Genomic DNA, 16,306 nt, shown 5'->3' on the forward strand with positions numbered 1-16,306 from the left:
GAAATAGCTGAGAGGTAGGAAGTAAGGATTCATTGACTTCTCTTTGTTTAATTTATCACCTGGTTAAGTAATTGCTATAGAATTCTATCTCTAAATTACATTATGAATCATGAAGTGAAACATACAATGGACAGTAATTAGGATCAATCATTTTCACATTAAAAATGAGCAATGCTTTAAGCAATCTGTCTATTAAAGAAACCTGTAAACTCTTCTATAATGATTGGAAACCATTGGATCTTACATTATTTATTTGGTGAGATGACTGTCATCAGGCCCTCATATTAATATAATTAATATTTTAAATATATATTTCAGTCATTCCAATTTCAATAGCATAACAGACATAAACTATAGAAAGCCTGTTCAAATACAAAATGCCAAGGATGAAGCCACTACCATCATCTATTAAAATTTTTCTCATTTGTCCACCAAAAGTTGAAAGAAATGCAAAGTTCTTGAAGTATTCTAAAATCTGGTTTGCTGCAAAAAGACTCTGCACCATAGGAATTTGTCTTTTTTCTTCCACGTCAGCACGTTGTAAACACTTGTAAACATAATGGATGTTAAATACAACTATATCAACTTTAATTTCAATTAATATATGCATCCCCATTATAGAAAGTAAATCTGGATCCAGATTTTTTGGATCCATGATCTCCAGATACCATGTTTATGCAATTACAGGAATATTACAGCAAGGACATGGCAGAACTTCCTTAAAGAACTATGTTAGTTTGGTCCATTGGAGTTTTTTTGCCTTGTGGTTAACCAACACCCTCTACCATTAAGTCCAACCCCATTCAGAAAATCCCACTAGGTCCCAATACTTTCCACCATGGTTTTGGCTTACTGCACTACAGTTACTTAAGAGTTACACTAACCAGACTACTTTGTTAGTACGAAGTTACATGCAGCTGAGTGGCTTGACTGATGCCAAGCTAGGAACAGGCATTGCTGGACTATCTCTCTGTCTTCCAAGGGGAGGTAAACTAAAAAATGCCAGCTCTGCCTTGCGCACAAGCGGATCTCGCTGGAGAAGGGAGTGCAGCAGGCTGTGCAGCACACTCGCTGCTGTCTAAATTTTACAGAAATTACCAAACCTACCAACTCCCTAAAGAAACCCGAAGCAGGGGGCATGAAGGCATTTCCAACAGGTTGAACGTTAACTAGTATCAATCGCAATAAACCAGCATGGCACAAGTACATGAATCTCTTCCTAAGTAAGAAACACAGTTTTGATGTATATTCAAAAAGAACAACTCAATTACTTATTATTAAATAATATTTTTTATTCAAATAGTTAATTTTAGGGGGCTCATTGGACAATATGCTTTGCAGTGGCATGGAAATATGATTTGCTCTCTCTGCTTGAGCCAAGTGAAAATGTAATGAATTTTCAAATCATGTTTTTTCCCAGTTTAAAGTGATATTCCAGTTTTTAAAAAGGGAATAAAATAGTATCTATCAATAAGCATAAATAACTGCAAAAAAAAAAGTGTCTCACGAACAACATACTAACAAATATATGAATTATTGGACTTGGCTTACCCTTGCTCTGCTGCATGCTAGTGAAAGGACAGACTAACACAAGGGCCTAAATAAAGATGTCTCCTGGAGAACACAGGCACCAGTAACTGATCAATTAACTCAGTATCAGACAGGCAAGGAGAAACAGACAAAAGACAGTGCCACAAGGTCCCCCACTGAGCAGCCAGCAACACCCCCTGGCTGTGTGGTGGGACCAAGGGGTGGTAAGCAGTCCGACCAGGCTGTGGTGGGACCAAGGGGTGGTAAGCAGTCCAACCAGGCTGCTGGTCCTCAGGGTGCACATCAGCTTGGTGTACCCTCCCTGCCAATTCTCAGGCAACGAACCAGTATGTAGTCTTTGCTGTGGAGGCTGGCGGTGTGATTTTGGAAACCAAGTTCTTCTCCTGCATGAAGAGGTGGAGCCCAGGAATGCCAGGAGCAGAAGTGGTTGTGTCAGGCTGCCACATAAGAAACCATCTTGTTACCCTCGTAGGTAATCTTCGCTTTAAAAACCACCACAGCCACACAATCACAAGCCCTCCATTCAATACCATAAAACTCTGCAGTAGCTAACAAACATAAGGCTCAAGTTTTGATCTCTCTTTTTAGATTTGTTCTGAATTGCCATTTTCAGAGGACTGTTGTTGAGTCCACTATGAATTCAGGCCTCCCATTCATATGGAGCAGATACATCTGAGAATCTTCAAACAGACCAAATTCGCAGGCTAGCAGTAATACAGATGCTAGACCAAGAGTCTGGAAACATGCCAGAAGACCACAGGGAACCTAAAATATCCAAGAGTACACAAAGACACTGCTAGTAAGGGGTCCCAAGAAGGAGGTGACAGGTTATTTGCTATCTCTGTTTAAGGTACTACAGGCAATGCCAGGGCTTTTGGCCTTCATCTTCAAGAGGGATTTTGCAAAGGGGATGATGCAGTGCAAGATTTCATGAGCGGAAGGTGACTACAAGTAAGGCAGCTCTCAAAGAAGCAGCTATGCTATGCTATGAGAAATCCTGTAATTGGGTAATACATTTATTAGAGATTATTACCGTCTTTTATTACAGTGCTTTTCATCTCTGGTGTTACTTAAGTGAAGGAAAGAACTGAACTCCCAGCACAGCCACTGTACTACCACCCAGTTTACTGGGGTGGGACACCTCTAGCCACATCGCTGATCCAGCCTTGGAAGGAAAAAAAACCAAAACCAAACAAGTCAGCTGAACCTTCATAGGTTCAAACCAAATTAGAAGTGCCAAGAACAAAAAAAAAAACATTCACTTCTCTAGATTATCTTTACAGTTCTCTTTGCAGACAGACAGCAGTGAAAAGTGACTAAAATGTTAGCTTTCAATAACCCAGAGAAAAATCTTTTTCTAGCAGCGTGCCAGAAACTAAGGGCTTTGGGTTTTTTTAAAGTCAATTTAAATGCCTAGGTCTTAAGAGCCTTCTCAGTGTTAAATTTGTGAAACTTCTCACTCCACCAACAAACACACAAGCAGGAGAGAAAGAACAGGCGGCGTGCCTGCCTAGCTCAGCTATGACTGTGGGTCCACAGTAATGCCAGATCTGGGCAGTCATAATTTGGTCTAGAGTAGGTTCAGGCATATCATCACATTCCTGATAAATTACTCAAAACCCACACTATGACTTTTATTCCAGATTTATATTAGTTGATGGAGTATAGATTATTCCTAGTCTGGCATACAGTCTGCTAATAAAAATTTAAATTGGCAACATTTTCTGAATCCGCAGAACAAGTTTACACTGGATCTGTGTCTGGTATCAAAAGGCTTTAGAGGTTTTGGTCCTCTACCAGCAGCCCTAGAGCTTGATTTACTATGTTGATGAGGTGCAGCCTCCAGGCCTTTGAGTGAGAAAAGGATCTTCCCTTGACTTTTTAACTCAAGACAATTGTCAGGATCATTTTAAAAACCTGGAGCTGTCCTAACTGGGCAGAATCGTAACTAAACATAGGCTCAGGATGGCTACATAAACACCACATCTTAGTAAAAGCATCATCATTGCAAATACAAGCGATTACAGGACACTCAAAAACAAAGCGACACCTGTGAATTGTTTCTGCCCCAACCTCGCTGCTCGCTCGGGTTATTACAGGAGTTTCATTTACAGGACTGAAGAATGGATTGCAAAATGCTTAGTCAGAACAGTGTGTGCACATCCATGTTAACAGGTCCATAAAGGGAAAGGGCTGATTGTGCAGGTGAGTTAATCTGTCCAACTAAGCATGATACAACCTAGCATTAAGCAGACATTCCCTGTATTTCAACTGTCCTGTAACACTGTTGGCCAGATGCTTTGACAGAGCATAGTTTTTAGTGACAGGCTTTACAACAGCGTTCCTTTCTGTAGTGATGAAGATGAGAAGGCTGATTTTTTTCCCTCCCTTTCAGTCAGAAATAGATAAATGAACACATTCATTTATTTGTAAGAACTTCTTTTCGATACAGACTGATACGTGGAACAGTTAGCATCCCACAAAATGCAAGACAGTAACCAGAGGATGCTTCAAATCACACTTTTAAAAAAAACATTTTCAAAACAAATAAAAAGTCGTCTTCACACAGTAGACAGCAACCTACAGAACTCGTTATCAAAGGAGCTGTGCACAGGAAGATTGAGGAGAGATGAAGTTCATGCAAGAGAAACTCAGCGAGGGCTACTAATTACGTAAGAAGCACGTCCAGCTCAGGGAGTCCCTTACTGACGACAGCAGAGTGCTTGGGAAGTACCACATGCTTACCCCGTTCATGTTTTTCCTTTGTATCTGGCTATGACTGATGTTCTTCCCGATTCTCCCTTAGGATCAGGCATTAGCTCAACCCTAACACAACTTCAAAGCCCTCCCTGGGAAGGGGGATGAGAGGAAAAAGAAAAGAGCAGGAAGAAATCAAATTATTACAGAGGACAAATGGAATAAAAGGAGGGAGACCCCTCCTAAATGGAAGTGAACAGCTCAAACTGGAGCAACAGTGGTGTCCACGAGTCCCTGGGGGAGAGCCCCACCACAAAGTTCTGCCTGGAGACATGACAGCACATGACACAAACAGTTCCCAGCCACTGTCAAGCTCCGTTCTCCTGCAGCTGCAGTTGGTCACAGCATGGCAAGGGCCTCAAGCAGCGAGACAAGGAGGTCCCTCAACCAGAGTATCAGGTAAGATGGATCCCTGGGCTAAGCCAGCATGACTGCTTTAATGTTATCGTTACAGTGTAATGGAGTAACAGGAGAGCCTTCCTCTAGGATGAAAAGTTTTCACAAACATTTTACAGCAACAGTCCGTGTCTCAATAACTACATGGCAACTACTCAGAGACAGAATTTGGTTCTCATTGAAAATATATTTTTTGCAACCAGAAAGAGCAACATCTTCTGGATCAGTTTCACTAGGGAACGCATGAGCCTGTTTCCAACACAACTTCCACCTCCCAGCACTGCTTCTGGCTAAAACTACAACAGGGGAAAGGAAACTGAAATCTAGTCTACAGTTACCTTAGTGTTAGACTGTGATCTGTAGTAGACATTGCAGCAGCGGTTGTTACTAGTATTGTTCATTTTTGAAGATAGACATCTTTTAAGGATGCATATTTCATTAGCAGCCTATGGCTCTGGAGCCAGAGGCATCTGCTATGGTTAACAAGGAGCATGGACCACTACACAACATGACTCACAGCAGGGCTGGTACAAGGGCTGTCAGGAAGAGTCAACCTAAATAGGCCTTGGTCACCCTGGGACTCAGTTGCCCATCCAGGCCACCCTACCACAGACTAGAGCAGGATGGATCTGAATGGGAACATTTCTATCTCCCTCCTGTGAGATACTTCCAGGTCTCCTCCTTGGTTCTGTTGTCAGGCACACAGTACATCTTACAGCTGCTGGCCACGTGAAGATCTGCATGTGCTGAAGACTGGCCAACTCTGACCTACTTTTTCCAGGCTGTCTGGCTGAAAAGGGGGAGTAGTTTAGCTTGTTTTCCTCTGGAAGCTCCCTTCCAAAAACCAGGTCCTGCTTCAGGGCTTTACAGGAAGAGCATTATCTAGTGACGCTTCAACAGTTAAATCAAGTATACTGTAGCTGAATTAGGGTACAGTGCTGGCCAGCTGCAATACAGAGAACAGCTGGATTAGTCCTGACTGAGCTGCTGTAAGACACAGTTGTGTCCCTGCCCCAATACAAGCACGCAAATCTCCAATTCTTCCATTTCAGCTAGCTCAAGTTTAAAACGCTGTACACATATGCCTAAACTGCACTGAACTACTATGAATATGGCTTTAAATAAGGCAGCTTCAACATCAGGAGCTATGGCTCACAGCTAATAGAAGCCCAGAGCAAAGCCCTATGAAGAGAGAAATGGAGACTGGAACTGCGCCCGACACCCCCTCCTCTTTTGATCCACATTGCTGAAGCAGATCCTACAGCTAGGGCCAGGCTGGCACTGCAGGCGGGGAAAGACGCTCACTCGTCCCACACAATGCCACAGCTCCTCGTTTCCTTTGGAGAAGCAGGAGGCAACCAGGAAGGGTATCGGTGACACTGCCGCAGCAGAAGAATGTCTCCTTGACTTGTGGGGGATGTCTGTTGCTGGTTGCAGCAGCATGGGCTGTGTCAAGAGCTACTTAGAGGAGTTGCTTTCCCTCTCCACATTAGCAAGTTTTGCAACAAGGGTTGAGCTCTGTTGACTAGACTGCTCCCAATACTTTAATCTGTTTATCTGACCAGCCTAACTAGGTGGAAATGCATCCTTAATTCCAACTGGGTGAACAAAAACTGGGATAGAAGCTAAGTACCAGTGCCACAAGCTACCCAAATCTGAAATATTTTAATTTTTAAGAAAAGACTTTTTCCTTAAAATGCCTGGAATCACACCGTGTAATATCATAGCATCAAAAGTAGATGAAGCAAACAAAAATTGCAAATCCACAACAGGATTATGCAAGATTAGTAATCAGTAACAGCAGAGTCACACAACTAGTTTCCTTTGTAGATGCTACCAATTATTTTGAAAGCCAGTACACTTGAACAAAAACAGATCCTTAAATATGTAAGACAAAATTTACAATGCTTCCTTTGGCCAGTTTTCCACCAAAACCCCTGAAAAGTCCAGAAGGGAAAAGACGCTATGGAAAGAAGAACCACAGTTTCAAGCATTTCTCTTCCAAAATGCTGCAGTTTGGGGTTCTGACCTTTTTCTACAAGAACTTGTAGAAAGTAAGTATGGAAGCAAAGGCTCTACAGTAAGTGGTATCTGGAATAGATTCAAACCTAAACATCCATTATATACTGGATTGGAGGCAAGGTCTTTTCTAAAAGCTCCAGAGAACTGATTTTACAGGGTCTATTGATCCCAGCAACCATCAGAAAGCTAAGCAATTAAGGTAATTAAATCCTCACCAAAAAGATGCAGATTTTGAGATATTCCATCTCGTATTAGGTTTATGTAGCAGGTTTTGGGCAGCGGGGGGCTACGGCGGGGTGTGAGGGGGCTTCTGTGAGAAGATACCAGAAGCTGCTCTCATGTCACACAGAGCCAGTTTTAGCTGCTCCAAGGTGGCCCAGCTGCCTAGCCAAGGCTGAGCACATAAGGAGCACTGGGGTACCTCTGTGATAACATATTTAAGAAATCATAAAAAACCACAGCACAGTCGCTATCAGAGAGGAAGGAGAAAACATGAGAGAAGCAACTTTGCAGATACCCAGGTCAATGAAGAAGGAGGGGGAGGAGGTGGCTCCAGGTGCCAGAGCACAGACCCCCCTAGTGACACAGGCTGTCCCCCTGCAGCCCATGCAGGACCACAGTGGACTAGAGAACCACACTGAAGCCTGTGGAAGATCCCATGCTGGAGCAGGTAGATGTGCCCTGAAGGGAACTGCAGCCCATGTAGAACCCACAAAGGAGCAGACTCCCATCGTGTGGCCCATGGAGATAAGCCCAGGCAGGAGCAGGTTTTCTGACAGGAACTGTGGCCCATGGGAGACCCACACTAGAGCAGTCTGTGTCTGAAGGACTGTATCCCACAGAAAGGGCCCATGCTGGAGCAGTTCTGGAAGGACTACAGCCCATAGGAAGGACCCACGTTGGAGAAGGTCATGAAGGACTTCATGCTGTGGGAAGGATCACACACTAGAGCAGAGGAAAAGTGTGAGGAAGGAGTGGCAGAGACAACATGTTATGAACTGGCTCCAACCCCAACTCCCCATCCCCCTGCATCACTTGGGGAGATGTAGAAGAGTCAGGAGTGATGTTGAGCCAGAAAAGGAGGTATAGAGAAGGTGTCTTTAGTGTAATTTCTAACTATCCCACTTTGTTACTCCTATACAAAGGCAACAGTAAATGAGCGCACACCCGAAATAAGAAGGGACTTGAATGAACTCCTGGGAAAGAGGGAATCTGAGCTCAAAAATTTTTTCACCCCCTCCCAAACACCCTGGATCATGTGTCCTACAGTAATTCTTGTTTATCATACGCACATACATTCACAGAATGCCAAAGTGGTGCCAGTAAACTAACTTCTTTCATACATGAAAAGCATTTGCATGGAAAGTTTCTATGATGCAATTATTGCCATTTTTATTTTGATGGGCTTCATCAGCGAGAAACAAAAGCAGCTACCGCAGCTTAGATACTCGGTCCTGGTATGACCCAGATTCAGATTTGATTGCTTGCCTTTGTCAGATCACTACAAAAATTTTAAATCTTACAGAGACAATGGGAAATCTCAACGAAATAAAATAAAATTTTAAAAGAGAGGGCTGGAAGCTATTCTAGTTCCAGCTTTCATTCTTGTTCCAGCCACCCAGATCAGCCAAGACACTAAAAATATGTCTTGAACCAGCAGTGGGGGGTGTGTGTGTGTGTGTGAACTGTTCTCTCAAGGAAACACATTTCCTATGGAAGTTACAGTGTAGTGGGCATCTACCACCTAGTCTTAAGGATGACACAACCATTTATGGTCTTCATTAATGGAGAGCTAAAGAAATACTGAAAAACTTGCTTACAGTACTGCAGGTCTCCCCAGCCCAGACTTGAGGAGACAGAGGTGTGGATAACTATGCCAGAGAAGTCAGGCCCTCCATGCCCACCCACAGACTTGGGGCACCATGCACGCTAGACCTTTCATCCAAAACTCCTTGAGCAGAGCTAGACCTCCAATCCTTAAGATGAAAAATACCACACAAACAGTAAAATTATAAGCACTTCCAGATATTTAATAAACTTAGATTTACTCAGATGTTCAACAGCTATACCAGAAAGTCTTGGAAAGACTGATATGGAAAAAAAGAAAAGTAAAACATTGTACAAAATCTCTTAAATTCCCCAGGACCTCCATCACTACCACAATGTAAAATTACTTCTCTTGCCCACAGAGCAGTCACTGTCTACACAAACTGGAGCAACAACAGAACAAATCAGGAGAAACCCACCAGAAGAGTCAGCTTGATAGTGCCCATCATGGGAGAGCAACACTCAGGTACCCACCTCAACCAAGGCATCTCATACTACTCAGCACATCCACCCTCCCTGGCAGTGAAGCCTTGAGATCAGAAACCCAGCGTAAAAGTTCAGAAATTCTTTCAACTTACAGTTTTGGCAAATCAAACACATAAATAAACAAAAAAAAATAATAAATAAAAATTAAATTTAAGAAAAAGGCATGATCAACTGTAAAGACCCTCCGCCGCTCACAGCTTCATGCATATTTAATTAACGTGATTACAGATTTGATCAAATAGCTTCAAAGTTCCAACACACCAAGCTTTGTATATACACATGGGAAATAAAAACATTTTTTATTTTCCCAAAATAAAAACAGAAGCAATCTGTTTGGGTTTTTGTTCTGGGGGTTTTGTTTGGTTGGTTGGGGTTTTTTTCTTTTTCTCTCTCTCACTTCAGAGGATTTGCCAGCACTCCAAGAACAAGCCCCAGGAACTCGTAAGCTCACTCAGAGATGCCCCAGACTGCAGGTGCCTCAGGCTACAGAGCTACTAGCTGCTGCAGACAGGAAACCAAGCAGGTTTCAGTGGCCCTTGAGCACAGTTCTGTCAGGTTTTATCAAAATAAAAATTTCCTCCTGAGTAACTTTCTGGTTTTGATGATTTGGTAAGATAAGGGGTTTGTCTGGAAAAAAAATTCAATTATATTGATGGATAATATTTGGAATTTATATTACAGGACCGCACTTGTCCTGGCTTGGCGGGAAATGCCATGGTCTTCTGGCTTTCTTCGCCCTTTCCATACTCCTTTTAATATACCACGGCAATCCCCTTTCTTCCCTTCCCACATTCCCCACGCTGTCTCCTGACAAAGACCTCTGTGTCAGACAACCTGTGTCTTTCCAGTTCACCTATCTTCTTACACACGCAAACTTGTGGGCCCCTCATTCAACTCTTTATGGCACTTTTCCTGAGGTCATCTTATATAAAGACCCTCTCACAGGCCACCAGGGTAACACCCCACTGCATCTTCTCTGCGTGCTCCTTTCCTTCACCCCACAATAGATGTTAAATAATTCCCAGTTCTTTCTTCTTCTCTTCTGCCAGGGCTCCCCTCTCTCCCCTCACACCTGAGGGTCTTGAACATTCCCCTTCCAACTGTCCCTTCCACTTACCCCTCAAGTTTAATAACAACAGTCAACACTAATTCTGAAAATCCTGTTAACTGAATCAGAGCTGTGTGTCAGAGCAGCTGCTGTAGTTTCAGCTGAAAGCAGTTACCAGGAACGAGCTGGAAGACACCGAATTGCACATCAAATGAGGCTGATGAGAGAGCAGGAGCAAGGCACCACGCTCATCCGCCCAGCCCCAGCCTGCAACTCTTGGGCTATGCAATGCTCTGCATGAAGTGCCAGGGAAATGGGGAGAGATGACCTGACAGCAAAAGTCAGAATCAAGGACGCAGGAACATTCTTCTTACAGATCAGCCAATATATTATCCTCTCCTTCTTTCACCCTTAAGAGCAGACAAGAGTTTTCATGGGTCATTCTTCCTGGTGGTTTCCTGTTCAGCCAGAGGCTCAGAAGCCCAACGCAAAGGGGAAGAAGCGCTGCTGTCATATAGCTCTCCACCATGAGATCTGCTTAACCCATTTAGATTTTTTTCTTCTTACTGCACTGACGCAGCAGAGCTCTGGGCCTTTTTTTTTTTTTTTTTTTTTTTAAGTGTTCCCAACCACCAAACCATAGCCTTTTGAAGATACAGCAATTGCCAGTTTCGCTGTACGCAAAACAGCACCTCCACCAACTGAGCCAAAGAACTAAGTGTAGGTGTTGGTTGCTTGTAAGCAAATTGTTTACAATGCACTCAGCTTTTTTGGATCAATGGAAAGAAGGAGTGGCAAATCTGCTTTTGGAGTTTGAGTGAGCAATGAAATGGGTACATTGCCCTAGATTTAACAAGCAAAACAAAAAAGAACAACACCAACCCACTAACAATCATTTAATGCACGACAAGCTTGATGTGTCATCTCCCCTTGCCTACAGCAACAGTCTCCTAAAAGGAAGAGACAAAATAGAAAGAGAAATACTCACGCATGTCACCAATCGCTCCTTTTGTGACATTTGTGGCTTTCCTTACTGTCACAGTGAATATGTGTGAATACTGGTGTTCCACCTGGAAGTCAGAGAGTTAGAGGTCATTAAGCTTCAGAACCAAAAACCACCTACCAAATTAGGTTTCATTTTGACCAAAAACAGAGAGAGAAATCACCCAGTCAAAATGTAAGTGAAACTCATACTGGATAGAGCATCTTAAAGCTGAACTGCACCCTGTAGTTTTACTGAAAGGTCAGACCTTAAACTCAGGTTGCTTGATTTTGCTGCAGCCACACCTACTAATCTCAATGAGTAACACTCCTCCTCTCTGCAGAACTTGCTTTAAGGCATTTAGTCAGCCAAAGACAACTTGGTACAGTAAGAAAAAAATTAGAAGGGGGCTATTTTACAGTGTGCTTGTCTTTGTAATTACCTTCCCCCAGTAAAAAGAATGGGTGCAATTATTTCAAAGTATATGTTCTGGAACAGATATATTCACACTGCACATGCAAGGGATATAGTTAGTAATGCATGGAATACACCTTTTTAGTTCACATCAATATTCAGAGTGCAAGTGCCCTTAAGACGATAGAGGGAAGGTAAAAAGCAAGCTGTTAAAACATTCACAAGCAAATTTCACAGTTTCTGGAGCTTCCGGTTTCCTGCAAAGCCCAAGCACACAGCAGGAGCTGTGTCTTCCCTGAACAAACTAGGGAAGTAGAAAGAGATGTGAAATTAAGAAAAAAAAAAAAAAAGGAAAAAGTAAAAACCTTAATGAAAAGAGGTCAGTAACATCTATTGTAACTTCATCTACACAGCTGTAAGTTTGACCAACCTACTGAATACCATTATGAGAATGACCACTGCATATCGCAAGGCAGACGACATTGGCCTCTGCAGGGACGCTGTGCAGAGCCTATGGGCAAGTTTTATGTATTAAAGCCAGGATCAGGTCTCACACAATTGCCTCTCAGCACTTACATCTATGCTATCTTAAAGGCAGTCTTAGGACACTCAAGTCGTCTGGCTGCCCACAGTGCCTAGACATGGACTCATGCACTGGTACAACCCAGAGGGCTCCAGCTCGATCTCCTGCAACAGAAACTCAGACACAGGGAAGGGATGACCACACACCCGAGTTATGCCTCTACAAAAAGCATCAGATCCAAGCTGCTTGGCTCTTATAGCTCAAGACACTGTATCAAAAGTGTACCTCTTATGGGACCTCAGGTAGTCACCTATCTATAATGATAAGTCCTACCTCGGGTTTCCATTCCTAAAACTGAAACAATGATGATATTTTCTATCTTTTCCTAACCAGCCATTAACTTTGTGAATTACACTAAAATAAGCACTGCATATCAGTCATTGGGATCAAAACAACTAACCAAATATTAAAGGTCTTATGATACATTCCAATCAGAAAGAAAAGGGGAAAGTACCAGAATCAGGAAATTCACTGAAGTTTATTTAAAATGATAGACAATACCCTTGATACGGGACATGTTTATTCAGGCTATGCCTGGTGCTTTCTTGCTGTTTTCATCTGGATACTTCCTTTTTTCTTAAAACCCTTCTTAAAGGAACAAACAAATAAGCCAACAAAACCCTTCAACCCATACATGGCTTAGTTTTCAACAGTGGCACATGCCTCCATTTAAGTTACTGCTGCTTCAACTGCTAGACTTTATAAGGGCCTTCAGGTGGTTCTTCTAGATATTTCAGAACTGGTTGTTTCAGCCAAGCCTCTTTATTTCACATCTACAACATGCTTACACCCAGAAACTAGAACCAAATTGGATTCCTCTAATACAAAAAAAAAAAAAAAGACAAACTACTCTTTCTTATACGTTATATTATCATTTTCTCAGAAAAAAATAAAAAACCCAAACCCAATCTCTTCTAAAGACAGAAAAAGAAGCTTGTGAATGCTTAAGTAACAGTTGAGTCAGGACACATTAAAAAACAAAGCAAATTATACCAACAAACACTCCTCCACAAGTCTGTAATCTAGAGGTCTGCAAAGGCACAGCCACATCATCACGGCAAAATATCTAGGAGAAAATGCCCACAGTGATACCAAGGGTATGACTTCACTGCAGACACTGGCTGACCCAGACACTGAATTGTTGCATCTTTATTAAGGCTGTAACCACCCACATGTTGTGACAACTGCTGGAGGCTCATTTCATGATAGTCTGCCCAACAGCAAATTTAAACTGTGCAATTTTTCCCCTGTAAGCTGCAGGGGTTGTCTGATTCAAAGGACAAGTAAGCAGGCAGGGGGAAAACTGTGGCAGTGTGAACTAATCTCTTACGAGTGGCATTCTGAAATCATCATTGCACAGCAAGTGGCTCCCCAACCACAGTAAAAATGGAATCCAGATTCTAACAGATTCTCCCAGTCAAGACTGTTAACTCACCTTCAAAAGCATCAAACCCAGCAGAAAGGGTTTAGATGTGGGAATTCAAAGCTGTTAAGAAGCAACACCTATTTACCAGCCTGCCTTCTGCTGACATGAAGACATACCAATGATTTTTGTGACATCCATCACCTTTTGCACCACAGCTTCCAACAGCGGAATTGGAAGGAGGATGGGACTCCTCTCTGAAGAAACTTCTGCCTCTGCCACATGGCAAAAAAAAGTCCAGCTGTCCATCACAGCAAGGTAAAGGGGATTTTAGTGGGCATCTGGGAACAGCTGGTACCACCGTGAACACAGCTACATGAAGTTACTCGAGCTCTGTCCTTTACCCTGCTTCAGGAACATTTACAAGCTGTGAATCTCCAGAACACAATGACTCTCACTGTCCCTTGTTTTCAGTTTGCTTCTTGAAAGTGCTGGAAGCCCTTATCAGTGTGCCACCTTCACACGCATGTCAGATCACTTAAGTGTTGGTTTCACAATGCAGCACTGGCCTCAGACTTCGTTCACACAGACTGATATAGTTCCTTTGTCATATACAACCTTATAATTAAAAGAAACAGCCTGAAGTACAAACACACCACCCATCTCCTTATTCTTAGCTATTAAGAAACGAGTCTCTCCTCACTGGAGACCACAAATCAGAGATCACCAAACATTTAGGAACAAAGAGGAGGATGGAGTTATAATTAAGTTACAAGTTTGGGACATGGGCATGCTGGATTTAGTTCTCAGCTGCTATGTGGCACTCGTGTGCAATTCTAGTGCCCCAGAGTCCTGTCTGTAAAATGGGGACACTACAAGATGCTCACTGACAAAAAGCACTTCTGTAATGTAGTTTTCTTGCATCTCCTAGTTCTACTCACAAAACTCATGTGCTTAAATAAAATGCCTACCATCAAAACAAGGCCTACATCAAAAAAAACACCGCTTACTAGTGTGTTCTCAATACCGGAGCACACAGATCATCACCACTTTCTATTACCAGTCGATGCCACCCAGAGGGGCCTTGCCAGGCTCCAGAGGGGGGCCCAAGCAAACCTCACAAAGTTCAGCAAGGCCCAATGCAAGGTCCCGCACGTGGGTCAGGGCAATCCCAAGCACAAATACAGGCTGGGTGGAGAACGGATTGAGAGCAGCCCTGAGAAGGACTTGGGGTGCTGGTGGACAAAGAGTTCAAAATGGCCCAGCACTGTGCACTCGCAGCCCAGAAAGCAAACTGAATCCTGGGCTGCATCTAAAGCAGCATGGCCAGCAGGTGGAGGGAGGTGATTCTGCCCCTCGGCTCTGGAGTGCTGCACCCAGCTCTGGGGCCCCCACCGCAGGGAGGACATGGACCTGTTGGAGTAAGTCCAGGGGAGGCCACAAAGGTGGTCAGAGGGCTGGAGCACCTCTGCTGTGGAGACAGGCTGAGAGAGTTGGGGTTGCTCAGCCTGGGGAAGAGAAGGCTCCGGGGGGACCTTATAGCAGCTGCCGGTGCCTGATGGGGCTGACAGGGGAGCTGGAGAGGGACTTGTTACAAGGGCAGGTAGTGATAGGACAGGGGGGAACGGCTTTGAGCTAAAGGAGGGTAGATATAGATTAGCTATTAGGAAGAAATTCTTCACTGTGAAGGGCAAGGCACTGCAGCAGGTTGCCCAGAGCAGCTGTGGATGCCCCATCCCTGGAAGTGTTGAACACCAGGTTGGACGGGGCTTGGAGGAGCCTGGTCTGGTGGAAGGTGTCCTTGCCCACAGTGGGGGGTTGGAGCTAGATGATCTTTAAGGTCCCTTCCACCCAAGCCATTTTACAATTCTATGAAGTGTTCTACACTCTCATGAGAACTACTTTTTATTGACTTAGGCAGCAAACCCCATAATTCCAGCAGCTGTTCTGCTAAGTTAAGTCCGGTTTAAGATCTGGTGTCCTCTGAAATGAATGTAAGTATGCAGAGGTCTGGCAAAACAGAAAAACATTATCTCCTTTCCTTGTGCCTCACCCAAAATAACACAGAGGCTTATAATTATAGAGTTTTCAATATTTGGCCATAATCACATGTTTGGAAGAAATTTGCAACTACTAAAATAAACGATCTCCCTCTTAGTAAAAAAAAATAATAATATACTGAGATACACAGAAAGTTCGAAAGTCTAAGTCTTTTCTTACACCAAAATAAATGTTTTTCATGCAACTTAAGAGTAATTGGAAATTAAGGCAATTTTCCACTTAGGATCCAGTTTCTAAGGGTATTAGAAGGCCTAAATGTCCACAGTGTAACAGCCTGCACAACTTTAGAAGCATTTTTTCATCAGCTTTTAGAAAAACTGAATTATAAAGAATTTATACGCTCCCTGAAAATACCAAAAGAAATGTATTGACTCCAAATATCTCTGTAAATCCAGCCCTTGTTAGTTTAGATGACTAAGCTGCATTTTCTAAAGTGACTTACATTCACCTTAAGTCTTGATAAAAATCTGTACATTGCCAACTCCTCAATTACTTCTGAAAAATAAGACAATGGTATGCAAATGGCTTAAATGTTGCAATACTGAGTGGAGCAACATCTGCATACCTTTAAAAATCTAAGCCAGGTTTAAAATTTCAGAAGCTCACAATTAAACTCAAAAATCTAAATCATATCATCCAAAGTGACCTCGCTTTACATATGTTTCATTTCACTTCTTTCTCCATAAATTTAAAAGGAGAAAAAAATAATTTTCAATATACCCACTCTGAACTACAGAAAATCCTGTAGACAGTGTTCACTCTCTGCTAGTTCAGTCCACAAGGTTTTCCAATTATCCTGCACAGCAATGATTCAGT

At 42.8% G+C, this 16,306-nt stretch overlaps 1 protein-coding gene across 1 annotated transcript in view; it reads right to left on the reverse strand.

Annotated features, from left to right (window-relative positions):
- The window catches only part of PLA2G4A (phospholipase A2 group IVA), an 86,091-nt gene that overhangs the window by 49,655 nt on the left and 20,130 nt on the right, over nucleotides 1-16,306 (reverse strand). Inside the window, exon 4 of the mRNA XM_055815244.1 lies at nucleotides 11,076-11,157. Coding sequence (XP_055671219.1) covers nucleotides 11,076-11,157 — 82 coding nt within the window. The remainder of the gene's footprint in view (nucleotides 1-11,075; nucleotides 11,158-16,306) is intronic.

Source organism: Falco peregrinus, chromosome 10, assembly GCF_023634155.1.
Source record: "Falco peregrinus isolate bFalPer1 chromosome 10, bFalPer1.pri, whole genome shotgun sequence".
Lineage (NCBI taxonomy): Eukaryota > Metazoa > Chordata > Aves > Falconiformes > Falconidae > Falco > Falco peregrinus.